Raw genomic sequence first — 27,370 nt, 5'->3', positions numbered from 1 at the left:
GGAGGAGTAGGTTTGGCGCTGTCTGGAAATCTGATGCATGCTACAAGGACGGCATAGAAATTATGAAGTGCCCAGATTCTTTATAACTCTTACCAAAAAGTGCCTGTGGTACTGTTGATTAGCAGCAGCACAGTGTGCTGGGGATGCTGTAGGTTCTCGGTGGGCTGTAGTATATGGGAATCAGGAAAGATTAAATGCTATGGGGAGAGGCATCAGTCAGTTATGTTGGGGTCAGTCAGTTCAGATGGTTGTTTCTGCTTTCCTCTTTTCTATCACTAAAGGATCGGTTCTGTTTTAGCTCTTTATTTTTAAAGTTGCCTAGGGCAACTTTGAGACTTTGGTTGAAATGAGCATGTTTTAAGGAAAATACTGACAGAAGCTGTGAGCATTGTGACGAGGACTGTTGACCTCTAGAGAGGTTTTCCTCTTTAATCTTTTTTTTTTCCGCTCCAAAAAGAGGTTCTATGTTTCTATTAGCAGCTTTTTTTTGTTGTGTTGAGATACTGCATTTATACTACAGAAAGCTTACTTAACAGAGTTTGTGATCAAAAAAAATGGACTAGGAATCCAAGGACAGAAGTCTCTGATGCACCATGAGGAGAAACGGGGCTGCCAGTGGATACTTCCCTATTCTTGTCTACTGAAGGAGATGGTTTGGGTACCCTGTGATACACACACGTACAGGAAGACCATTGAGTCACTAGAGTAAAAATTCAGGAATGCATCTCATGTACAAGTTTGGAATCAAGTACAACCATAGTTAAGGGTATGCCATTTCAGTGTAGAGGGCTGCTTTGCAAAGACTTCCACCAGGGCTAAATATAGACATTGTGTATGTAATGTGACTGTAATATTTTGCGGTTGCTACAGCAGCCTTCGATCAGGACTGTGGTTTATTAGTAAAAAATAAGCTTCCTTTGCATATGCAAATTCTCATTAGTCTAAACAAAACACTTGATTTGTTATATAGATGTAGTCACTTTTGTAAATCCCCATGGGTTGTTTTCATATGTAGTCAGGACCTGATCTGTAAAGTTTCACACACAAATCTCTTTTGCTGTGTAGAGCATGAACTACTACTAGCTGTCTTACAAATCAGTTGGTTTGAGTGAATGGGTAACCACGGCATCCTCACTGAGTTGGCTGCAGAATGTGAATCTCCCACTGTCATATTTTGGGAAGCATTTAAGAAATATGTATACATACGTGTGTGGTAGACACAGCTTTTGCAAAACAATCTTTTGAAATGTTGCACTGGAAAGTGTTGGTCACACGTGGTCTCAGAAACTGACCCTTCTCAGAGGTCTCAAGCTGGATATTCTGGATTTGGGAACGGGTTTTAATGTTTTATTTGGGGGGGGTGGGCGGGATGCGTAGGGTGAAATGTCTTACTGTAATTCTCAAATGCTCTGTGTATTTATTTTTGTATTATAGCCTGATAAAATATATTGATAGCATATAGATATAAAATGTGGAAGGAAGAATCTCTGAAATTCCTGGATTACATTAATAACTTAATGTATTAAGTTTTCCCTTAAGTAAATTACTGCTGTGAGATCACGTAACCTTTTCCCATTTGTAGTGACTCATTGATTGTCTGTGTTTTCTATGCATAATTCTTTCTATGCACGTAACAAAGTTTTTAGCATCAACAAGACTAATATACTACTTCCTCCCTTAGGTACCTTTTAACTAAGAACTTAGTGTACTAGAGAGAAGGATCATTAGATAGATTAGTTTTTCGTTTTGTGTGGTGTTTGTCAGTGATTCTTAACTGAGGACTATTTTAGTGACGCTGACCCTCAGCCTGTAAAGTCAGCCTTTGCTCTCACTAAGCACAGTCGGTGCTAACGGTGGTGATTTAGCAGAAAATTCTGTGTTAGGATTCCTGAAGCATCTTTCTCACTTGAGCTGTGCTTTAAGGAGTCTTCTAAAAAGAAAATACTCTTGTTGCTATAGTGATAAGTTGGAATATTTATAGGCAGCTCGTTAAGATTTCTCTCAGAAGAGCTACAGCAGCTGGGAAACATTCCCGCACAAGCAGTTCGCGGCCACATCGGTCACACTGGGGAAGGAGCTGCTGGGTGACACTTGGAGTGCCAGGTGGTGTGGGTTGTGCGAGAACAGACCTGGAGTGGCATGTGTGGCCCCTGGGAGATAACCTTGGACAAAATGGAAAGAAATAACAAGTTTATGTCAAAACAAGTAGCTTTATAAAGCAGGAGCAGTTGACTGTGAAACTGTTATGTTAGGTGTTGCATTATAATACAGTATGATCTGGGGCTTTATTTTATCCTAAGCTTCATCTTGAAAACATGGTTCAGTATCTTGTTTCTACATTTAGATGTATGATGGTTTAAAAAAAACACAGCTTTTTGATGTTTTTTTGTTTCTTTTTCCCTGTTTCTCCTCCTCAGTAAACAACAGTAAAAATTTTATTACCTTTTTTGTTACTCTGGAGAAGATATCCTTGAGGTGGTGATATGATGATTGAAGAGTATGCTGTAAGATAATCTTAGTTACTAAGTTAATGATGCAAAGTGTGTGGTTTTTACTGAGTTGTAGGAAATTCTTATATTAAATTCATTTTTAAAAAAATAAAGTTAGCAAGTGAGTTAACTTGTCTGTGGAGGTTGGCTGCATCTTAATGTTGTGGGTTTTTTCTTTATGCGTAGTTTGAAAAAGAAAAGGCAAGCCAAACAAAGCACCGAGACTGTCTCTGCCAATTCCCCTGGATCTCCTGTTTCCAAAACACCTTCTGAGAAAGATGATGAAAGTAAAGTTATTTTGGAGCAAATCAGTTCCTCTGAAGACGGCTGTAAATTTGCTGGGGAAAAGGAAACTGCTCCAGACAAAGAAAAGAAAAAGAAAAAATACAATCAACTGAAAGACATCAGACGCACAGAACTTAAAAGATACTATAGTACTGGTGAGTTATGTTGATGCTATAGTATTTTGAAATATGTTTGTTTTGATAGCTTGTTAATGTACTTTTCTCATATTCTGTAGGCCTTTCTTAAGAGGATAATTGGCTTTGGATATCCTTCCCCTAACATCAAACAAAATTATGTAGTTCTGCGTATCATCTGCTTCTAACTTTAACCTTGCAATTCTTTAAAAAAAAAAATAAAAAAAAAAAATACACATTTCTTGTTTCTCAGTTCTAAAACTCAGTGTCGTTATAGGCAACAGTTAAGTTTATTGCATTTTATTTTAATATGTTTTTAAGATTTGTCTTCAGTGTTTTATGGCATTGGGGTTCAGGTTTTTTTTGGTGGGGTTGTTTCATAAATTGTTGTATATAAGACTTTGGTCTTAATTCATGTTCATTTTGTCTGTTGAAGTATGAACAAGTAAGTAAATTAACTATGTATTTTTAAACAAAGGGCATGTGTGCTGGAACGCTTGTTCCCCCCAACTATATCAGTACCTCAGTTAATCATAAATATCTTTTTTAGATGTATTTTTGCAAGTAATTCAGAAAAAAATCAGTTTGTGCATAAGTATGAGATGAGTCATATACACATCTGTTTGCAGTTGTGTATTGTAATTTGTTAGATACTCGTAAGTAATTTTAGATATGATTTATGAAGTACTTCTCCAGTTTTTCTCTTGGTATTTTGTAGGAATGATCTTTTAGATTGAGAGAACTCTTGTTCTATCTTAGAAGGAATCCTCTTTTAAAGAGAAGGCAGGCAGCAAAAGATTGTAGATATCCTAGAAGCAGACTTCTTTGCTGCTCACACAGTGTCATGAATGGCTGGCTCCTAAGAAGGAGTTCTCATTAGGATAAGGAAATGAATCGGCAGTAAAAATGTTAGATGTTGACTGGGGCATACAGACTAGTCCACACCTGGAGCTTCTTTTTTTGGTAAGGCGTGTGTTGCCTCATAAAAGAAGATAAACCTTGGAGTAACATTTCCTGACAAGCTCAAGAGTTTACAGTGATTTATTGACCGGTCTGTAATTTTTGGGAGGCTTAAATCTGATGAGATCAATAATCTGGGAACTAAATGAAAACTTGCAGGTCTTTGTTTGACGTTCTCACCACACTGTTCTTGAAATAAAATCCGTAGAATGAAAACTGGAGAATTGTTAATGAATGAACCTGTGAACTCTTCCTGTTTTGTTAGTATGCTAGTTTAAAAAAAAAAACAAAAACAAAAACAACAACACACCAAAATATAAACTTTTGTTGCATTCCTTGTAAAGTGCATCTGCTAAAAGCAGCAATTTATTGTTGGTTTGTACCTAAAGGAATTGGAAGGGGGGGGTAGGGTTAGGTAGCTGAATTTTTGTTTCTCTAGTGTTTCAGTAGTTTTGTGAAAAATGCTGCAACAGTTGGGACTTGCGGTGGAAAGATGGGGGAGAAGGGGGATCATGGTACCCCTCTCTCTCACTGAAAAGTGCTGCAGGGCTGGTGAAGGAGAACATAAAGCTCTCCAGGTCGTCTTCGACTTGTGATCCAACAGTCAATACAAACTCAGGTTTTACGGGTGTTTGTTTCGTAAGCGTTCCCATGTTTCATGTGGACTGGCATCGTTACAGGGGTGACTTGAAATGCTGTCATATGGGTGTGCAAAGCCTCTGTGTTCTGCAGAAACACAGAAGTCCTGTTGAGAAATACAAGAATTTAATGCTGCTGTTGAGCTGAGCACAGACCCAGCTGACAAAATCCCTAGAGAGAGAATTCCCTTTGTTATTTAAATGCCTGCTTTTGTTTGTTCCTAAATAAGGACTTCTGCCCAGCTGGAGCATGAAAATTGTGGAAGTGAAAGTTTGAAGAGAGATGGAAAATAGTTGATTGTGAAACAAGTGCAATAGCTCCACGTTCCTCATGCAACTCTCAAAATTAAGTAATTTTAGTGGAATTGTTAGTTGTTGTAGTATTAGTCTGCATGTCTTACATCTGCCTTCATCCACAGCAGCTATAGCTGGCAGTGGTTACCTGCCTGGCTGTTTGTTACTGCTGCTCTTCTGAAAGCTGCTGCCTTCATGAAGATCCCGAGCAGTTTCCAAGAGCTCTCCCTACACCCATAGCAGCCTGTACAAATGGGACTTGTTTAAATAGTTAGCCTTCACATGCAGTAGAGGACAAAACTATCCATCTTGCTGAGCTGAGTTCTGCCAGAAGATGTGAATTCAGCAGTTCCCTGCTGGAAGACACAGTGGTGGGAAGGTACTGCCAAATCTATAAAGACTTTTATTTTTTAATAGCTGATACACTTTCATATGAAACTGGCTGATGGGGTTTATCTATACGTACACATCTGTTTTCATTATTTAACATTATAGTTGTATGTACCTCTTTTTTTTTTCTTCAATGTGATATTTTTTTTCCCCGCTCTGAGTTGTCCCTTTATTGATGTTTCTGAGGCGCTCTGACTGAAATAGTCTCTCTCTCTCTCTTATGGTTTGGGTGTTTTGGTGGTTGTTTTTTTCTGATTACCCAGCTTTGACTTAATGTCTAGAACTTTAAGAAAATCTGATAAAGGAATTACTAATTCTTTTTCTAAATACTTTCTTCACTTTGACAAAATGCTTGGTTTTCCTACTCAAAAGAAAAATGCATTAAATCTAGCAACAGTCTTGCACATTGTCTCATCTGCATGTTGATATGGTGATGCACACAAACTTTATTTTGTGGCTTAATGGAGGTCCTGTCATAAGCTGCTTTGAGCCTGGAAGGGTCGTGTCTGTCGGTCTCACAGAATGAAGACCCCTGCCGCTGAATAATCTCCCTTTCATGCTTCACAGGACCATAAATCCTTCTTTATTTATTGTTCTAAGAGAAACGAGGAAGGAACATCACATCTCACTGTAATTTTTTCCTCGCATACCGCGTCCCTTCTTTAGAAGCTTGTGAATGTATTTGCCTTTATGAATTCATAAATGCTGACAGTAACATCCTTAGTCTTTCACTTTGAATGTCATTCCTTTTAATAGATTTATGCAAGGGCTGATAAGTCTTGTCAGAAGGATTTTGTTGACTCAGTAAATCCCTCTTCTCTGGTAGAAAGATTGCCACACAGTTTCTGAAGGCTGTGGAGAACTAGGGGTGGTGGTGCTCCCTGACACACTTTATAGAAAAGAGGGTGGTTAAAAGACTTCTTATTCTTTGAAGAAGATGGAAGCGCAGCGATGGAGCGAGGAGCTCCTCGCCGGGTACCCACCAAGTGCTATGTTGCCTTGATGCCTGTAGCCGGTGGGTGGCATCACCGAGCCGAGGAGGAGGGGTTGCTGCTCCTGCACCCTGTAGAAAGGGATCCTCCAGCATCCCTCTCCCCAGCCGGGATTGCTCCGTACAGCACACCTGCTAGCACTCCGGTGGCACCGTTACAAATAACCTAATGGTATGAGGTATTGATCGTTTATCTTGAGGCACTGCTAAATGGCTGAGCAGATCCCACTGCCAGAAGGTTTCTCCTGTGTAAGCTCATATTTTCCTTTTCTCTTAGCACTCGTGTGGTTCTTCAATGGCTCTGTAATTCTGGAATATATTTGTACCATTCAATCTCCAAATCTCTAAGACAAGAGCAGATACAGCACTTGTTTTCTTGTCTGAAAACAACAGAGGCTCCAACATTGCTTGTTTTTCTTTCCTGAGGACCAATGGAAGTCACGCTCCTTTCTTCTTATTTTTGCCTCATCTCTTGGCTTATGTGACAATCAGCTTCTTGACTTTGTCGTCTTACCCTTTCTGCTGTTGTTGCTGCAGTAATCTTCTTTCAGACTTCTAAGGATTTGTCTGTCTGGCACAGTGCAGTGGTTGCGTAGGCACCCTGGCTGCTACGCTCAGTGCCCAGGATGCTCTCCCCTTCTTCTTGGGATAACCTAGTTGACCTACTTCTGCAGCTTGGCTGCGAGGTTCAGATGCGCTTTCTGTAGGAAGCCTGTTTTGTTGGAAGATGTTGACTTGGTAAGTTTCAAATTCTTTTTTCTCTTATTTTCTTATTGTTTTCCTTTTTTTCCCCCCACATATCACGGGCTGTAAAACATTTCCACAAACACGAGGCGAGTTGCAGGAACCCAGTACTGTAACTATAACAGCCTGGAAGCACCAGTTTATTGGCTCTAGGGCAGGATGCACATCTCTGGGACAGACTTGTTAGATGGATTCCTGCGAGACTAGGAAACCAGGATTCCTGCCAGTAATTGCTAACCTGGATGAAGTTTTGACGCTGAAGATACAGAAACAGGAAAAAAGGTGACCTTATGAAAGCAGGCAGTCTAACAGTGGTGCGAATTAGAGCTGAGCACAACCCTCTGAATTTTGTCCATATATTTATTCTAGCATGATACAATGCGTCTTTCTTCCAGATGTGCAGAATATTCCCAGATTGCACTGCTTTTGCTTGAGATCATGAGCAGCATGTTAAAAATGCATCTCTGTTAAAAAATGCATCATAAAGAAAAGTTTGGTTTACATGACTTGTCCTACATCACACAATTACTTTTATCAGTAAAATAAAATCCAGTTAACTAGCTTATCATTATTCTCTGTGATCATAAAGCCATCCTTTCTCATTCACTGTACAGTGTTCAGTTTCCACAGCAAGCAAGTGGGAGGTGATTCTAACAAAACCTCCTCTTACTGTAGCTCTGACTTCTGTCCAAAACAAGCAGGAGTCCTAAACACTGAGACAAGAGTCCTGAAAGGGAAAAATGGTATGTGCCCATTTAATGAGACAGTATATTGTACGTTGAACAGGAATTGCCAGAGTATCTCCCCAGTGTCAGAAAACTGATGCCTTTTTGAGTTGTCCTCCCTGCCACCGCTCGGGCAGGGGGCGATAGGAGAGCAACATGGCACCTGTGCAGTTATCAAGCCTCTGAGTGTTCTGCGTAGCTGGCCAAGAATAAATGTTAGTAAATAAAACAGAGAGAGCACAGCAATTTTGATCACCCGTAATGCGGTGAGATTTGCCCTGACTGGCACAGAATCAGCAGGGGCAGCTCCCGTAATACCAGCATACTTACTCTGTTTCAAAGTTGAAAGTTGCTTGTAATGCTGTGAAAATTTATAGAGAATTTAAATTTAATAAAAAGGTGGGGCACTTACTGAACACACTTTGCATAATAGTTTCTAATAAGTCATTTGCTAAATAGTCTTAATCTGAAATGGACTTTTCAGTATATGTTGAGTTGAAAATTCTGTTGATGAGTCCTGGTTTTGTCTTTACTACCTGGGACAGTTATTCAAAAGTAGGATGCAGTTGAGTACTTAATTTAAGGTGCTAGTCATAAAAATGTGGACTGCATTTTATAAAATAAGAAAATCCATATAAGTTCTTGCTGGTAATTAGGTAACTAATCAGCCCTAATCTCTGGGGGCTTGATTTGGTCAGTCCTACTCCTGTAGCAAAGTACTTTGTATTCTGAGTAATCCACGTGATTTACAAACTGAACTACTCAGTGTTATGTTGCTTAATACAACAGTAAGAGGAACAGGATCTGAATTTTGTCTACTGAGTCTGTGCTTTAGCCTTTGTGTTTCAGGTTGGCTTCAGAGAGGAAAAATTAGAGTAGATGTAAGGCAGGGTGAAAAGGGAAATAATTTTTCTTCCAAAATCAAAACCTCAAATAAAATTAAAGCAGCGTAGGAAGAATTTTATTTGCTTGTAATTGTCTCCATAGAATAACAAGGGGTTTGCAGTAAACTTACATGTAAGTGTAAACTGCATGTAGTTGGCAGTGGCTGGTTGGGAAGCTTCAGGCGCTTGTTACATTAGCATCAGTTGCTGAAACCACATGGAATGAATGACTGAAAGGCATACAGTTTCAGATCACTTGTTTTGGAATAAGAACAAATGATCTCAAATCCCAGCGGATCGGTATCAAGGCCACCAGGTTATATTCGAGCTGAGTTAATTGGTGTTTACTACAAACCGTTGCATGAAGAAGGGATGTCTTGTCCGCAGGCAGGAGAATTTGATCTGAGCAGTAAGTGCCGGAAATAATGCTGCTGGCACTTAACTTCTGAAAATTTGGATGGAAACATCTTGATGCTGTTTGAGCTCTCCATATGTGGAATCCACTTCTCATCTTGATGGATAAGCTCCTGTTTGTAAAACTAAGTAAAAGACACAAATAAGCAAAACTTGGTGTTTTGTATGTAATCCGTAGCTGTTGTCTGTCAATGGACCAGGGTCCATTTAGTGCAGCATTTGTTCTCCCACAAAGGCCACACCTGGATGTCTGGGGAACATTAAGAACACAGAGAATTTTGTAAAATTATTTGCTTTAATGTTCTCTCATCCTATGACAATTCTCAGCTGTTGGGGAACTTCTGAGCTGCTTGTAGGTTGTGGATTTAGGGATTGTTCTTCCATATACTTAGCTTGTCTCTTCCTGGGCCTGTGCAGGTTTCTACAATATCTTCTGGTAAAGATTGCACAGGTTTGCCACCATTTGCGTGAAGAACAGTCTTGCTCCTGCTGGCTTTGTTTGGTGGCCATTGGTCTTGTAGAAGAAACTGAACAGTCAATCCCTACTCACCATCTCAAGCCTCCTATGATTTTTTTATTATTTTTTTTATAATCTTCTCTCTGTAAAATATGCCTTTTCCATCAGGGCGAAGAACTTGGCATTCCTTACATTTAAGGTGTTTCATGGCTTTGCTTGTACTTGTTATTCTTCTCTGAACCTCTAGGACCCAGGATGCTGGGACAGGGGATGTTTTTGCTCTTAACTCAAGTTCTCTGACTTGATTTACTGTGAACTCTAGTGCAGCTCAGGGAGGAGGCAAATTTCGTGGGACTGGAGGGAGTTGTGAGAGACTCCTTCAGTTATAACTGTTCGGGGCGGGGGGAACCAGAGCCTTATCCTAAATTACTTGTGAAAGTAATTGAAATATCATAGCACAGAGTTTTGGCAGGCTGAGCAGGCTAGGAGATGGAGAGAAACAAGTGGAAATTAGAAACCAGGGATACCTTTTTAACAGTGGCAGTAATTATTGAGGCAGAAAATTAAGAAGGGTAGAATTTCTGACTCTGGGGAAAAAATACCAGGATTTGATATTTTCTAAAAGTTAAGTTCTGCTATAGCAGTTATTCAAAATAAGATTTAAGATAGTGATGTCTTGTGATCTCTTCCGCAAAGGTCAGGCTAGGGCATGACATGACTGGTGTTCGATCAGTTAAAACTGGTCTCGCTGCTGAAAGAACCAGATGTGGTTCCCAGGGCTGTCTGTTTTCCCAGGGCCTGAATTTTCAGGAGAAATGAGTGCTTACATTCTTAATTATGTTTAAATGCAGATGCACTTCGCATGTCTGAAAAGCAGCCCCTGGAGGAAGGGAGGAAAGCTGTGGAGCAATTGGTCAGATCGCACACAGTGAGGCTGTGGCAGGTGTACGTGTGCAGGAGGGGAAAGGCAAGTGCATTGGGAGAATTAATAGAGAGAGTTGTCGTATTTCTGCCAGGGATAATGAAGTGAAATATGTCCGCATGGTTAGCGAGTCCTTCGCTTACAGAATCTACAGGCTCCTCATGTTTGGGATAGTCTGAACTTTTCCAGGTCGTGCCAGCTGCCTGTTGGGTCTTGTGCTTGCTGAGCACGGGTGCCCTGTGAAGTTACTCCAAGAGCCTGCAGGGGATGTGCAGCTCGTTGGAGGTGATTTTAGTTGCGTTTCTTGTCCTGGAGGAAAGGGTTGGACTCTCTTACAGCTTCTCCCCTTCAGCATTTCCTGGGAGGGCCATCGACCAGGCAGACTGGATCCTTTGCCTCTTTCCCACGCAGGTTTCCAGGACCCGTGCTCTGGGTGCCTGCGGAGCAGTCCTCTGCAGCACCCATGTTTATCAGTGCCATAGTCTCTTTCCCCTGCCCAGTGACGCCCTGTAGCTCTCTGGGGATCTCTGCCCCCAGGGAAGAGGCAGAATATCCTCTTTGTAGTTTCAGACATGAGGTTTACATTTGTAAGATTTTTATTTCTTTAAGGCAGGAATATTCATAGGCGGAATGCATAAGGAGCACGGGATAGCGCATTTGATGAAATCATATTGCAAATCGTTTGATCTCCAAGCAGAGGCATGAGGGAGTCATTCTCAGGGCGTCTGCATAACTCAAGCCTGGTATCCTCAAGGCAGGCTTTTAATTTCTCCAACAAGTTCCCGTGTAGTGCTTGAAATACACTGTTGGAAGCGAACCTAAATGCTCTGAAAGGCAGAACTTCTTTCACCTGCATTTAAATAGTAATAAAAAGTTATGCCAGATCTTTTTCAATTTGTAACACTGTTGCTGACAGCTTTCTACACTGACGCTTCCTCATGTCTCGTCAGTCTGTCATGGTGTCTGTGATGCGACTCGTCAGGTCGCGCTTGGGATCAGTAGCATGTATAAACTGAGTTGCTCTTTTCTATGGCTCCTGAGGATCTGTGTGATGAAGTGCTGGCATTCAGAAACACCTCAGATGCCGATGTTGTCTCCATACACAAGAACAGGGCATGTGTCCCATATCTTTAGAGTCTTTGTGATTTTCACCTATATTTTTAACCTGTGACGTTGTAATCACCAACCGATAGACAAGGCAGTGCAGCATGTTGATCTGAAGAGATGTTACATGGCATAGCTTTCCCAGGCAAGCTGCTGTGTGTTCAAGCAGCGAAATGAATGAAGGAAAACAGCATGTGTAGCGTTAAAATGTGCATGTCTTCTTTTGTGATGCCAAAGTGTTCCTTCCCTCAGCCCTGCTCTGTTGACAGGCTGCTTTTTCTCACTCTGTATTGTCTTTGATCCCTGATGCAGTGGATAGAAATTTTATGGTCGCACTTCATGATAAATTCACAGGCAATGCTGTCTGTCAGTCCACAGAAAGACCAGTGGGCAGCTTCTTGTCCAAAATGCTTCTGAGTTTACTTACGCCCAAAGTGAGTAAAAAAATCACTGAACTTTCTTTTTCTGCATCCCCTCACATCTTGAAGTAATCACGGGCCCTTTTTACCTCCACCTTTGTATAAGAAGCCTGGAACTAGCTCTGGTTGTCACCATATCCCTCCCAGGGTATACCTTCATAAACACGTCAAGCCAATCTAAGATGTCCACGCTGCTGCTAAGTGCAGCTGGATGTGCTGCCCATCCTCCTCTTGAGCCCAGATGAGTGGTCCCGGTGCCGGCCTTCAGCCGTCGCCAGCCCAGACAGTCAGGAGCTGCTTTCCTTAGACTGGTATATAGTGACCTTGTCCAGTTCAGGGCTGGTGGCAGGAACACATGGAGGAAGAAGGTCGGTGTATTTACCTGTTTTGACAACAGTGTCATCGTAGGTTGGTTTAAGCTGCTCGTAGAGCTGTGCTCAAATCCAGGGACTGCTCCAGAGCGACTAATATTGGGTCGGTTTTCAGGGGGAGCTGCACAGTCACATGCATTAAGCCTTTGTCACTGTCAAGGTAAATTTGTTGAAGAAATTAAAGTTAGATGTGTGAAAGTGTTGATTTTTTTTTTTTTTTTAAGCATTGCTTAATATGAAAAGTGTATTTGGTGTTTTTTTCTGGGGGGGGGGGGGGGGGAACAAACAAACAAAACCAATGTGCAGTTTAAATTATATGTTGGGGATTTTTAGTGTTTCCTAATGGAAGTCTTTGCTTTTTCTCATTCCCACCATTTTGCTTCTTAACTTCACCTGAATGAACTCCCGTCCAGCAGAGGCCTGACAAAGGTAGTGTGAAAGCTTTGCTTCCGGTACCTGGATTTTCTTTAGTAACTGAAAACAGGATATAGAATTTGCATAAGAATTGTCCTCCTAACCACACAGTTAGATGCCAAATGTCTGAAAAGCTTGTCCGGGCAAGTGACAGAAAATAAGAACGACCTTCTCTGTCTGATCTAAGGAGACGTGTGGCTTTCTTCTTGCAGCTCCCAGTAATGCAGCATATTTCTGTAGTGTGTTCAAAGACTGACGTACTTCAGCTATGTTGTGCTCCAGTTTATGAGTTGATAGCACAAACACCTGCATGGAGTATATATCTGCAGGTGACCAACTTGGCCAGAAAAGTTCTTTCACCTGCAGTGGATAAAGGGGGGGAAATGCTATCCAAGGGAGCACTTACCAGATACTTTATGACTTTCTTTATCAAAATGAAAATGTGGAGGGTTTTCCCCCTGATTTTAAAGAAAACCAGGGAAAGTAATTTGTTCTGTTTTTTTTCATTGTAATTCTTCTTGCTATTTTTTGGTGTGTAGACTACTTCTTAGTCTGTGGTCACTATTGCAATGTGGTAGGACGGCTAAGACCACATCAGCTGATAAAACTGGCAAAGCACAAAATTCATTTTGTCTTGTAGTTCCACCTGTCTTCATCAGTGCACCCAAGAGAGCCTTTCTACCTCCACAAATGTACAAGGAGAGCAGGATATTTTAGAGGTAGACTGTCAAACACGGGGATCTTGGGGTAGGTTGAATGGTCTTGAACTAGAAACTGGAAGGAGTGACAACAGATAGTCTGAGCAGCTTCTAATCTTGAGTCTGTGCATTTCTTTTACACAAATAAAGCCGAACCCTGGATGGGGAGGAGGTTTCTGTATGCCGAGGCTGTGAATTGTCTTATTCAAGCTGGTATTTCTGAGGAAGGTTGACTTAACATTATGTATTTGTGTAATGCTGATCATGCTAGTGGGGAGCTAGATCATACTGTTGCCAAACAGTCTGGAGGATATAAATGCAGTTCTGGCGTTCCTGTTGTGTACTTACTCAGCAAGTTGGTAGCAGCCCATGCTGAAGTTTCTATTGCTGCATCTTTGCTTTGGCTGTTATTCACACTTCTTAGGTTGAAGATAGCATGTGTTACCTGTATGTTGTGTAATTACTTCCGTGATAGCTGTAGACCTCATGGATGGTAGCTATTTAATCTGCCCTTAGGCAGTAGACATCCATTGCTTGTAGGAATTCTTTTGTGGGGCTGATAAATGTGGTTCATAAACTTTAGCTCTGAAGGAGGATAGAACACTTAACTGAATATGCAGTATTTGGCTGCTGACAATGGTTTATCTAAGGTGGTGTTGATGTGAAGTAGGACTTTGGTCTGTTTTGTGGATAACCCGGGTGAACAACATGCTGCCAAGTCTATCTTACATAGGCTGCTGGAGATGGTGAAATAGCAGTGGGGAGAAACCGTTACTAGTGGTAAATGGAAAGTAGGTCAGGAAGAGTCCATAGTTTTGATGACACCACAAAGTAGTTATCTAGAGCATGTGAGAACAAGCTCACAGAAATGATGATCATTTCCTATTGTTACAGGCATGTCACTGCGACTATCCAGGGCCAGAATAAATATATGGTTACAAGTACTTCTACAGTAAGTATAGTTAGATCACGTGTGTAAAATGCAGGAAAGCACTTGCAAATATTTTCCCATCTGGAGTTTTCCTAATCTGAAGTGGATTTCCTTTTGAATGTCACGCTTAAAGTTCTGTGTAACAAGATCTCCTTTTGTTTCACCACTGCTTTGTCTATAAGCAGGAGCATGCAGAAGGACACCTGGCTGTGGAAGGGAAGGATAAACCTCACAAATTAATGTGATTCATGGTAAAGAGCACTCTATAAAATGTATGAAAAGGTAATAGGAGCAAGATTAACTCTGTTGTTAGGACATATAACTTGTAATTCCATGATGCTTATATTACCAGTTTATTCATGGTACTAGAGGACCTGCTTGTATCTTGGATCTTGTTCTCTGCTATAGCAACAGTCATCTAATTTCTTAGAGATAATAATTGGGTATAATTCCTTATAGAGACTGAACTGCTCAAACTTCATTTGAAAACTATTGAGGCCTCCCTTTCCTCTTACATGTTAACCTCCTCCTTGCTGCTCTCTTGTCAACCATCTTATTTGTTGCTAAAACTTACTGATGTTATCTGAATCTTTCTGGTTGTCCCTCACAATCTTTAATAAATAAGTTTCATACGTCTAAAATGGTTTTCTCTTTAAAATTTCTTCCTTAAAGTGGTCCGGGCTAGATTTAGACTACATCCATACATCTGGTGACTATAGTTTTCCTAGGCACTAGTTTCAAAGTACAGCTGAGTGCTATGAGAGCTTGATGTTCCACAATGTGAATTAAAACCTTGCTGCTGCTGAATGGGGGAGGTCCTGCGCTTCCTCCCCTTGCGCAAAACTACTTTTTTTTTTTTTTTTTCCCCCTCTCTCTCTCTCTGAACTGGTACTGGCGTTTATCTGACCACAAAGTAAGATGAGTCAATTCACTAGACCAACAAAGAATAAAAATTGAGATAATTGATTATTTTAATCAGTTGAGTAATCTCTCTGTGGGATCAGATGAGAACCAGAGTCCATGGTGGAAAGAGATGTGAGGAGAGACCAGCTCCTCTCCTCTTAGGAGCTATTAATTTGGCTTTTGAAACCATACCCCTGTGTCTGCCCTGAAGAAGAATTGGGTGTCAGTGTCACTGCTGAATAATATGAGATTGAAGGAATCCAGAGCACAGAAGCTCTACACTTTTTTTGTGGTCTCACTTTATACATCTTTTGAAACTTCAATTCTGGATATCTTTGTATAATTGTGCTGCATTACACAAAATTTTTTTTCTGCAATTTTGTACAATTAACAACTATTATTTTTTTTGCTCAGTCTCAATATGTATTTCACCCTTGTGGTAAGGGGTGTTCAGTTGTGTCTGCAAGAACTTTGCTTACAGAAGCATTCCAGTTGCTCCGTATGAACGGTTCCCCAAAATGTGACTACTTCTTCTTACCTGTTTTCCTCTTGCGTCTTGAAACATGAACCATCTTCTCCTTTGGGAGAGATGCTCAGGATAATTACATTTCTGTACACTACATTCCCTAGGGATGTACAAAATTATTTCTTGGAATCTAACCAGCTGTTTAAAAACAGTCTCAGTGTGTGTTACGGTTCTGCCTCAAATGCAAATGGGAATGTGATGTTTGTTTTGATCCACAGACAGCTGAAGATGATGTTTGTTCATGCAGCTAGTCTATCTCAGGGAGGCTTAAGACACAAAGCATTTTCCTCATGTAGGACGTTTTCCCCAGCACAAAAGAAAAGCATGTGTAACTAGTTTGCTTAAGGGTAAAGAGAGATAGATAGGATCATTGCAGCTGGGAGCTTTTCTCCTGTCCAGCTGACAGATATCTTAACTTGTTCCTAATGTATATTTAGCAGCAAAGCCCGATCCGAAAAGTGTGTTCGTGGTCTCAAAGACTTCTCTGATTTTTCCACTTATATTCACTGCTCTATCAGAAACCTGTTACCTCTCACAATAGCCTTGTCTTGCCTGTTTTTGGCTACAAGGACACCCCCACCCCCTGTCTTCATGTTCTCTCCTTCCTTCCTTCCCCATGACTCTGAATATTCACATTTCAGGTAGGCTGCTTTGGACCTGGAGAAAGGTGGGAGAGAGCTCCCTGAGAGTAACTCATCTCCCTTTTCCCAGGATAAGTTTCACAGGAGCTGGAGGCAGATGCTGTCCTGTCCATCAGCATCCCTTTTTAGTGGAGGATTGATTGTGCAGCCTCCATCAACAAGGCACATGCATCTAGAGTGGCCTTCTTTACAGGCTTGCTGTGCCTCGGGAAACATCATCGTGACCTATTTCTTAAGTACTGGTCTCTAGCCGCAGAAGTGTGTCTGTTTTCTGTCCGATACAAGGTTATCGGTTGATCTGAATCCTTCCTGTGTCTTCAGACAGCACCCAGAATGAATGCCAGGAACCCCCTGCCTCTGCCTTTACTGGACATCCTGTGCACATCTCCCTGCTCACAACACTTTGCATCCTCTCTTTTAAACTGCCCTTCTGACCATAGCATTAAATATAAAGAGTCTTCTAGTCACCCCTCTTCAGTGTTTCTTTCTGGGTGCCCAACAACATGCTGCTTCAGCAATACTCTAGTTCCAGTACATTTCAGCTGCTGCCATATTGTTTTCTAGCTGAGATTTAGACTTAAAGCACTGGGCTGTTGGCTACATCTCACTATTTCTTTACAATAATGTGTCAAATTTTCCTCTTGACACGTGGAGTGCGTGAACTACCTCCCTCTCAAATTGAGTGGTTGTGGTTTGGTTTGGGTTTTTTTCCCCCCCTTTTCCTAAACCTCAGCAACCTTTTAAGCTAGATCTTTCCTCCTCTCGCTTTTCAAGCAGATCTTCACAAAGGATGCAGCAGCATTTGAATGCAGCAGCACATGTCTTGCCCTCTTAAACACGAGAGCTGTGCAGCTGCCTGGAGCTTGGCACTCTTGGTGAGCGCTCATCCCCCCTGCGCTGTCCCTGCAGGGCTTGTGTCTCCTGCTCACCTCGTTCAAGAGCCAGCAAAAAAGTGGCAATGATACTGCCCTAGACAATGTCTCCTTGCAAGGCTCCTGGTGGGAGGAACCCTGCTGCAGGGAGGCCCTTTGCCCTTGCTCAGCTGGAGGGCTTTCTGGGTGTGCAGGTCCCTATACGTGTCCCATTGCCCAAAAATGCCCCACTGCCCGAGTGCAGGTGCTGTCTGTCCTCCAGCCCTGCGCACGTCTGGGGGGAAGGATGGCAGTGGGTCCTCTGTTGCTTTGGCTGTGGTGGGAAAGGGTCACTTCACATTTTAGTGCAGCGTATTCAGGTGGTAATAGGCTGTTAAACATGTAACATGTAGCATTGCTTTGTGCCTCTGAAAAGGAGCTAAAGGCATGTTTTGGGGAGGAAGGAGTAAATAAAGAGGGAATTTAAGTTCTCTGAAAATATTTGCGGTTTTTCATGTAGAAGCTGCAGTATATGAATATTGCATAAGTATCAATAGCCAAATTCATATTTAAAAGTGCCTTAAAATACCTTCTCCATTTATAGCAGAAGGAGTTACTACCTTTTCTATATCAGTTCTTTGAACTGCTTGTCATTTTTGTTGGGGCCCTGTGTTTTCTGGTGATCTCTTTATACTTTTGAAAGAGTTGCTTGGAAAATAACCAGTGGAGAGTCACAATTTTTATTGAGAACAGAGAACAGTTGTTCAAAGCATAGATATTTCAGCATCATGTGCCTGGATTTGTTTTGATGAGGGAATTGCTATTCTTCTGTGGCAGAAGTTTCACTAATGAAGGAGTGCAAGTGTGGTCATGATAGGCGACAGCTGCCTTTTTGTTTCAAGTGACTTCAGCAGTAGGGAAGGAGGGAGCCAAATGATAATATGATTCAGTAGAGGAAAAGTTATGCAGATGTAAAGGTGAGGGCTTGGCAGAAGGCTGTGGGAAAAGTCTGAAGCACAACAGAAAAACACACCTGAGATGGTGGGATGTTGTGGTGTTCTTTTGTTTGGTTATGTGTTTGGGTTTTTTTTCTTCTCTTTTAACATGGTAGCAGTCCACTGCTCAAATCTGAGCAGGGAATGTTTCTGTCTAACTTGCTGCCTTTTCCTCAGGGAGATAGGTCTGATCAGATGGCCAAAAAACCTTTCTGTGCACCCCAGCTGCTGCAGCTGGCTAAAGGAGAGAATGGGGCTGGAATAATGTCTCTTCCTTAGAAGGCTGCTGCGGCCTCTGGGAAGTGTTGGAATGTCAGAGTGCGTGGAGGATGTCCCAAAACACAGATCCGGACCCTGTGGTGATGGGGTTCACCCACACTTGACAGGAACTGAAAGAAGGACTTCTTATCTAAAAGTAATAATTTTAATGTGAACGCTGTTCAGTTCGCTTTCAGAGCCATGAGAAGAACCAGAAAGGTGCTTGTGGAGACACAATTAAATCATCCTTACACAACTCTGCACATAACAGTATTGCTGAAAATTATAAAAATGTCAGTCTAGAAAGTAGCAATGGAAAAAATTGTTAAGATAAACTGATTTGTCTTTGTCCTTCATCCACTACTAGGTGAAGCAGGACTTTCATATTCCTGAGGTCTCCGTGACTGTTTAGAATGGCTTAAGTGATACTTATTGTACTTCATCTCTGTCAAGATAGTTGGTATCAGGCCTCATTCACTGATAAGGGAACTATCCCAGGAAGCCTTGTTTGCCTAATTTCTTATCAGTACTCTGATTAGGTTACTCCAAGTGATAACTGTTCTCCCCTGAATTTATTGCATTTCAGATTCTTGTAAGCTGTCTTCAGGTTTTCACTCCTTGGTCCTTGTGCTTGGCTAGACTGTAATAATACAGGTGGTTGTTTTTTTTTTTTCTTCTAACAAATCTGTCATAGAGACGTAGGACTGGAATGTTCTAAACCAGCAGTGATGTACTCAGTGATGTGGGAAAATATGACTAGTATCTTACAGTTTTAAGGAAACCCTCTTTATGTCATTGCACAAATTAATGGGATATTTTGCATCTTAGAATCTGCATTTGGTTTTCCTTCCTCCATCTCAAAAAGGATACAGTAGGAGAAGAAAAACTAATGAGGAGGACAGCCTGTGTGATCAGAGAAATAGGAAAGAGTCTAAAGTATACTAGTATTAGTCAACCTGAAAAAGTGAAATAACTCACAGAAGGTGTTGGAAATCTGTGACAACATGAATGGTATGCAGAAGGTAAATAATGACTATTTATTTATTCATCCTTAAAATAGCATTAACTAGGATGCTCAGTGAAATTAATGAAGTAAACAGTGCAGGAAAGGAAGCACTACTTTATATGCCCCGTCATGGTACTGTGGGGTTCCTTGGCATAGGACCGGTGTAGAGGTCTTGAAGGGACTGGGCAGTTTAGTGGATGCTGCTCCTCTACCCTGGGAAACACATGATCTCTAGAAGCCAAGGGCGCTAGTCAGGGGAAAGATTTCTGTATTTACTTGCTGCCTAAGTGTTTGGTAAGACAAATTAATTAGTAAAATGGACTTTTGGTCCAAGTGTGCCATTGCCTCTATTCTCTCAGGCTGAGTTTGTTTACCTGGTGTGGGAAGTGGTCAGTCCTTTGGCCCCTTGTTTATATCAGCATTCCTGCCAGCGTTACCAGACGTCAGCCTAACTGATGGCTTGGGAACTGCTGGGCGGGTTCAGCTGCCACTGCCAGCACTGCGAAACCTCGCACTGATTTCCACTGTCAGCAGGTTAGGCTTGTAGCATTAGTGGTGATGGTATCGTCTTGCAGTGGCACATCATATGTCAGCGTGAGCGACCCAGGATTCGGTTAATGCTTCTTGACCTATTCTATCTACTTACACAGCCATTTACATAGAGGTGCAATTCTCCTATCGTGCGTCAAGGTCTTCTGGATGATAAACTGATTGTCCTCTTTGTCGTACTCCTTCAGTAGTTGCTTTCCAAATTATTCCTAGGTAAGGAATTCCAAATTATTCCTTTTTTTTAAGGTTTCCCATAGCATTGCAAAATAAAATATGAACAGTGTACTAGGGAAGTGAGGTAGGTATAAATATATCAATAAGGGCAGAAAAATGTCCATTCTAGACTTAACTGTTTTCAATAGGCCTGTATTTTGTTGCCTGTTCTCACTTGGCATTCTTCTCATTGCTCATTAATTTTACTATACTTATGTAATTCTTATTTTACATGTTTCTTGAAATCATAGAGAGGTTCAGTCCACCCACTCTGCCCTTTTCCTAAAAATGCAGTGTGATCAAATTTGCATTAACACCTAGTCAGTTCTCATGGTTGTACGATCCCATCTACAGCGCACATGCAGTGCAGGAAAACTTGGGAGGCAGAACTGTCAGTTGTTTCATCACTTAGCACGTGTCCAAGTTCAAAAAGTAGCCAGGGGCATTTATTTTAAAGCCTGTGGAGAGGTGCAGCTCTTCCATCTAGTTCTGTCTGAAAGATACGTGGTTACTGGGGACTCCATCACACCTGCATGTGCTCTTGGGTGCCTTTGGACTACTGCTAGAGCTAGCTGCCTTCAGATCGTGTCGGAAAATGTTTGGTTTCCTGAAATAGAAACAAGAGAGGATAAGGTAACTGGAGAAATGGTATATTGTGATGTTTTCCTTGCTTTGCCAGGTTTTCCACCCCTTCTGCTGTAACCAGTCATGTAGAGCATAATTTGTGACGTTGGCCTCACTTACATGTACAATAAGTGGCCTCAGCAGTACCTGTCAGATTGAATGGATTCATTGGAATTTTTTCCTCTGAAGGTCTGATTTTTTTTTTTAAATTTATTATTTTAAATCTTTATATGCACAATTAAAAACATAGACTAGTTAAGACTTTCCACTATGCAAAGTGATGCAATGTGGTTTGGAATTGCCAAAGCCTGCCAAGTAATTAGGCTCAGTGTGAGGACGGTGTCCAAAATGCCTTGTTGATAGGATTATTTTTTTTTTTTTTTTTTTTTTTTTTTTTTTTTTAAAAAGAAAAGGGGGTTGGGGGGGTGATGGAAAAACTATTCAAACAAGAAGTGTCAGATTTTGGTTTCAGAAGACAAGTAAGTTTACAGACTTTGACTGTTTCTTTTAGCCTGTAGGTAAACAGGCTATACAACATTTATTCTTGCATATAGATGTGAAAGAAAAGCAAGCCGTCTAATTGGGCTTATTTAGGATTTATTAACCTTTATTGGCAAGAGAAGGACTATATTATGGTTAGTCTAAATTCAGCTTGTCTTTTTAATTTTTCTCTTTTACTTGTTTTTACAAGTTTGGTGTTTCCACTATGTGTGATTATCTGTCTCACTCTTCTGTGTTGCACCACAGTTGTGTTGAGGACCCTACTAAACAACCAGACCCGTGGTCCTGTCAGCCAAGAACTAGAGCATATTATGTCTCTCCTTACAACACAGTATTTCAGGTTATAACTTTTCACTGGGTAGTGTTTTTTAATCTCCAAACCTTGCAGCCAATGCAAATAGGAGGACCTGAAAAATACTTTACAGGGGGAGAGAGAGGTGGGAGAGAGAGGAACATCCCCTCCCAGGCAGGAAGCTGTAGAGAAGGAAGTTGTCTGTATTGCTAGAGTATTTTGTGGTCTTCATGTGTCACAGTGGCATAGTGGTTGCTGTCACGGTCGGCTCTCAGTCACCATTTCACATTCCAAAGACAGTGCTTTGGAATGAAAATGTTTAGCTAATACCAAACATCTTAAGCTCTGCAGAGAAACTGCTTTTATGGCATATTTCTCCCATCCGCACACAGATGTAAACTTTTTCACATTCAGCGGGCGCAAAATCTCTCTCTCTTTCGCTCCATCTCTCTGGGCTACTTTATTTTTATTCCCCCCACCCCAGGGTCTTACCAATGCATGTCTAGTTAGTATGAAATAATTGTTCTTAACTGTTTCCTGCTTTGTGTGCTGCTTCAGAGCTAAGCAAGTGTTAGTATATCTGGAAACTCATCTACTTTTTCCAGCTATACCAAATGATTTACTAGAAGATGAAGTCTACCTATAAACCTTTCTTGTCTCTCTCCAGTGAGAGGTTGCAGGCAGCTTAGGTAGTGTGCCCTGCATGGTGTGTGATACATAGTTCTAGTTATGCTGGAGTAATTGAAGTGGTATCTTCTGAGTAGCACAAAATAGCGTGAACTCACTCATTGTCAGTTGGGGGAGTTTCTTCAGGCAGGATTGTGTCCATATCAGCAGTTGTACATAAATAGTGGATTAAGGAAATATCCACTAGTTGCCACTTCTTTGTCTGTCATATTGGCATTGTGTTTCTGATGGTTTAATGCTGTGCCCTGCTAATGTTGTCATTACCTGTTTTTCCATCCATCACTATAGACTGCTTTGACTTTGATCAGAGGAACATGGTGTGACAATGGTGAAGGTACAAATGGTCAGAAAAAGGCAACAAGAATGCGAATTTTAAGTTTTACTGTAGGTCTGCAGTCTCAGAGATGAAATGTCTGAGATCACTGAGTGACGCTTTGTTCCAAAATGCTATCAGGAAAAAGCCAGCGTCATCCTCATCTTCCTCTTCCCACCTCTGTCCTTCATGCCTTGTGTGCTACCCACATGGACTTAAATTGCATGTGTTTAGTCCCTGCATGCTTCTTGCCTCTATTACGCTGTGGGAAAAACGTCTTTGCTATCTGTTACCTGGCTAACTTTGGCACTTCTCATGACTGCATCCCCGGCAGGTCATTGTGGGGTACCCCTGCAGGAATGCTTGGATGTATGTTCAGCTGCCTGCACCAGGCTGGGCTCTTGTGAGTCTCTGTTGACTGGAGGAGACAGTCTCTGACCGTGTAGCCTGCGGAAGACGCTGAGGCAGCCCCTAGCATTAATCTCGCTGTGGAAATGGGCCGTCAGAAGGGTCAGGTGCAGCAATGCTTCTGAGCCCCTCCTTTCTTCCTGTGTACATTACAGTGGGGCAGGTGCCCCGCACCCTTTTTTTTATTGTTTGCCTCTTGCTCTCTGGAAATAGCAAAGGTTGCAGCAAAGCCTGAGTGCAAGCCAGAAGCTCTGCACTGCCATCCCCCATCCTTTCTGCCCTGATCTCCTTCTGGAGCTGCCAGTTTGGACCCTGGGAAGAGTCCCCCCAAGGAGGGCAGCGTCTCCCTGCTCCTGGCCCTGGATGCCGGTTTTGACAGTCCCAGCCCTGCCTTGCCTTCTTGCCTCTCCCTGTCTCGGCCGGGCTGCAGCACCCTGCCGGAGGCAGCAGGACCTTTCTGAGGGGCCGGGGACGAGCAGGCTGGGCGAGCAGAGCGGCCATGCACGGCCTCTCCACGCCCCAGCCCCGCTCCTGGAGCTGGGGCTGCGCACCGCCCTCGTACCCCCCAGGTATGCAGGCCTGGGCTCAGGGTGCGGAGGGTGAGCCCTCGGGGCTGCCATCACTTTCAGGGAGCGGGGGTTGGCTGGGCAGCAGGCGTCTTCCCTGATCCTCGGCTTCGCTCACCCTCAGCTGTGGTAAGAATTGGAAATAGCTAACCTGCTCACGTGTGCCTTTTGCATCTTGGAAGGGTTTCTGCAGGTGCAGTGAGTTTTGTGTACTGTAGCTGATGCAAAATGTCTTCTGAAAGAGCTTTATGCTTTCTGATACTTGACTGTATACTGTATGCATGTACGCTTTGCAGGACTCTTAGCATACTCTTACCTTCGCAGTTTAAAATAGTATTTAAATATGATGTACTAGAGGTGCAGTGGTGATTAACCAGTATTTGTTGTGGTTGTACTGATGCAGTTATCAGTGCCTCCATTCATCTACTTCTTTGTTCCTCAGCGTTGATAGCAGCTCATCACAAAAAGTGCTTGTATCCAACAGCTGAATTGTGTAGCAATCACGGAGAAAAACATGGGGGCAGTTCTGTATTGATATGGTATCACATATACGTTATTCTTGCAGAGTTCCTGAATGTTTAATAAACTTGCTGTACTTGAAGAAGTTTTGCTTGCCTTGCAATGCAATTTCAGGCTTAATTGATATTTTTGATGTGCCCTCTCGTTCCTGTTCACAGCTGCAATTTGTACATCCTGTAGATGTCTTTCAAAACATGTTGATAAGCAAACATCTTGAAAGTCAATTACTTGAATCATTTTTTTTCTCTTTAGATGACAATCAAAACAAAACCAATGAAAAGAAAGAGAAAAAAATGGTTTCTCAGAAACCCCACGGTACCATAGAATACACTGTAAGTATTGGTGTGTGCTTTGTTCATGTCTGCGTTTTGAAAGTGGAGTTGTTGAGGTTGAGAGGGAGCCAGTGGCACAAAACTAAAAGCACTAAGCGAATACTGGTTGCAACTTGTACTTATCTCAATAGGGATTGCGCCTGATATCATTATGTGGGAAGAGTGAGGCTCATGTCCTGAACTAGTGTTCAGCCCAGGTCCTCTGCCTCTTCTCACAGCTGCCAGTCTTATTTTGACCTTGGCACCATGACTCTTTAGTAATCAGTTCTGTTATTTTGAAAAATACTTCCATTCCACAGTGTTGCTTAAGTCATCAAGTGTTTGGCCTGTGCTTGCTCTTGAGATGATGTGAGACCTCTTCAAGCTGGAGCAGGGTGGCAGTGTGCTGCTGTGGCAGCTCAGAGAACTGGCTCTGCCCAGAAGGTCTCTGTGTGAGCCGGCCAGGTCCCTGAACCCTGCCCTCCATCGCACAGAGCAACTGTGGGAGGCGAGTGTCCCAGCTGGGAACAGCACAAATGCCTGACGTGCCGCAACTGCTGACTGTGTAATAAACTTTCCAGTGCGTGTGCTTTCGCCACTTGCCAGACCAGTTGTAAATAAGGTGGTGCTGCTTTGAAGTTTTATGAGAAAAGGAGAGGGACATCTATAACACCTCTCCGTTTTATCTACTTTATAGTACGAGAGAATAGTTTTTTCTTTTTATTAATACTGGCTTATCATGTAAGCTATTAAACAGAGGGTGTGTTGAGATCTTCAAATCTATTCCCTGCAAACAGTTTGTTAGATGGCTTTAGTTCAGCTGGTGTGCTGAATGTGTTCACTATGGTATCTTAAGCTTCAACTTTTTCTTCAGGCTGGAAACCAGGACACCATAAACAGCATAGCATTAAAGTTTAACATCACCCCAAACAAGCTTGTGGAGCTCAATAAGCTTTTCACGCAGACGATTGTGCCAGGCCAGGTAAATCTTTTATGGTTTTTTTTTTATACCCGAAACCTGATTATTTGCTATGTATTTAAAAGCTTTTTACTACTTTCATGTGTCTTTTAAATATTTGTATACAAGGATAATGGACAGTAGTTTAAATCCCTCAAAGGGGAACTCGCTAGATTGTTACCTGGAGTTGTGGGGTGAGCTTTGTAATTGCCGTATCTGACTTCTGTTATTTATTTGCTGTCATTAAAGCCTAAAGATAACTCTGAAGCTCAAGAGGGTAATGTAGCTGTTGCAAGAGAGTAGAATTCTTGGGAAGCCTAGATAAATGCTATATATAATACATTAAAGAATTAGAGAGTTAGATACAGTAATTGGAATGGCTCTTTGCCATTACATTGGGGATGAATCAGTCTCCTGTAAGATGAGAAATAAATGGAGATAGACTGTTTTTGGGAGAGTCATGTAATGGAAATGCAAATGTGAAGGCTAACACCTGGTTCATGAAGAGCAGATCTCTACTTCTGCTTCACAGACATGAACAGATTGAAGTGTCATGATTTGCAGATGGGGCAACTGAGGCAGAAGGAGGTGGCAAGACTTGCATAAGGATACCCAGCAGACAACAGCTGGGATAAGCAAAAGGCTTTTATTTTTCTGAACGTTTTTAGTTTAAAACTATACTGTGAACATTTTTTTTTAACTTTAGAAGTATCTTTGCTCTGACACTTGTGACAAATGGCTCTCTGTTTTTATTTGGGGTGGAGGTCCAAAGCTGTACTGCAGTTTTAGTACTGCTGTACTAAAAATCTGGGATGTTCACTGTAAGTGAATGTGAAAATTCAAACAAAGCGTTATATTTTTATATACGTGTGTATTAGCGTATTACACTTTTAAATGTAGTACATGATGGTACAATGCTGGTTCACGTAAGGAATATTCTCTCAAATTTCTAGATGCAAGTATGTTTTTGGAAACAGACAACCTCTAGCAAACTTCTACCACTAAAAATCCCCCATCTTCAACACTGGCCTTCTCTTTGGACCAGAGGTTGCTGTTACGAGTTAATGACTGTTAATAGTCATTTTACAGTTACTTTGTAGTTGTGATAGTTGCAAGGAAACCTGGGATTGTAACTTTGGGGGAAAAAAAGAGGAGGTCCTCATTCTGTGGGAAACGTTTTATTTTCTTGCCTGTGCTGCAAAACAAAATGTAGAGCTAGATCCTGTAATTCATTAGACCTGTATGTGCTCTGCCATCACCACCTATGAAGAAGGACTCCAGAATAAGAAGTTGTTAAGGAGTGCATTGCAATTGCAAGTGATCAATATTGGGTTGTCTTTCTAGTAGAATGTAGAGTTTATAGTGAGTAACTTTCTAAAGCCGTTTTGATGTATGTGTTTGTATTTAGATTCTCTTTGTGCCAGAAGCAAGTGCTGCAAAACTGTCTTCTTTCAGTCCCGGTGCTCCCGTTTCTCCTTCATCGTCAGATGCTGAATATGATAAACTCCCTGTAAGTCAAACGTTGGTTGACTGGTCTTTTGCTCACAAAATTTCTGACTCTGAAGCTGAGATTCAGGGCTATGTAAATAGCAGGTTTTTGAGGTTACAGTTCAGACCCTATGTGTGGTGTTGTTAATATTGAGTAACATCAGTCTTAATTTGCTATACTGCAAAATTTGCCATCTCTTTAAAATATGCCAAATGAAGGGAATTCAGTCTGAGTGTAGAAACCCAGTACAAGTTCAGTTGGGCCCACAGTCTACCAAAGCAATGGAAAATGGTGTAGTCTATAGTTTTTAAAGAATAGAAAGTTAAATATGAAGAATTATTTAGTGTTTCACTCTGGAGATTTCTATGCTGCTCTGCAGTCCAGAGCCTTGATCCTGCATTGGGATCCTGGAACATGGAGGCTGTTAGCTTAGTCTGAGCAGTCAGTTTCTTTCTAGTTAAGTGTGTTACGGTGGTACCCATATATAGACTTGTCT

The 27,370-nt window shown here is 41.7% G+C and overlaps 1 protein-coding gene across 22 annotated transcripts in view; it reads left to right on the top strand.

Annotated features, from left to right (window-relative positions):
• Positions 1–27,370, top strand: part of NCOA7 (nuclear receptor coactivator 7) — a 99,195-nt gene that overhangs the window by 48,188 nt on the left and 23,637 nt on the right. For 21 of the 22 annotated variants that reach the window (XM_074580828.1, XM_074580818.1, XM_074580809.1 and 18 more), the window contains 4 exons: positions 2,676–2,929; positions 24,369–24,448; positions 25,302–25,409; positions 26,794–26,895. In XM_074580828.1, the coding sequence (XP_074436929.1) occupies positions 2,676–2,929; positions 24,369–24,448; positions 25,302–25,409; positions 26,794–26,895 (544 nt within the window). Of the gene's footprint in view, positions 1–2,675; positions 2,930–14,227; positions 14,286–24,368; positions 24,449–25,301; positions 25,410–26,793; positions 26,896–27,370 lie in introns of those variants that run through there. The other variant, XM_074580822.1, reaches the window with a different exon arrangement.

Source organism: Larus michahellis, chromosome 3 (genome assembly GCF_964199755.1).
Source record: "Larus michahellis chromosome 3, bLarMic1.1, whole genome shotgun sequence".
Classification (NCBI taxonomy): domain Eukaryota; kingdom Metazoa; phylum Chordata; class Aves; order Charadriiformes; family Laridae; genus Larus; species Larus michahellis.
Note: the sequence above shows the minus strand (reverse complement) of the source record. Positions and strands in the feature narration are given on the sequence as shown.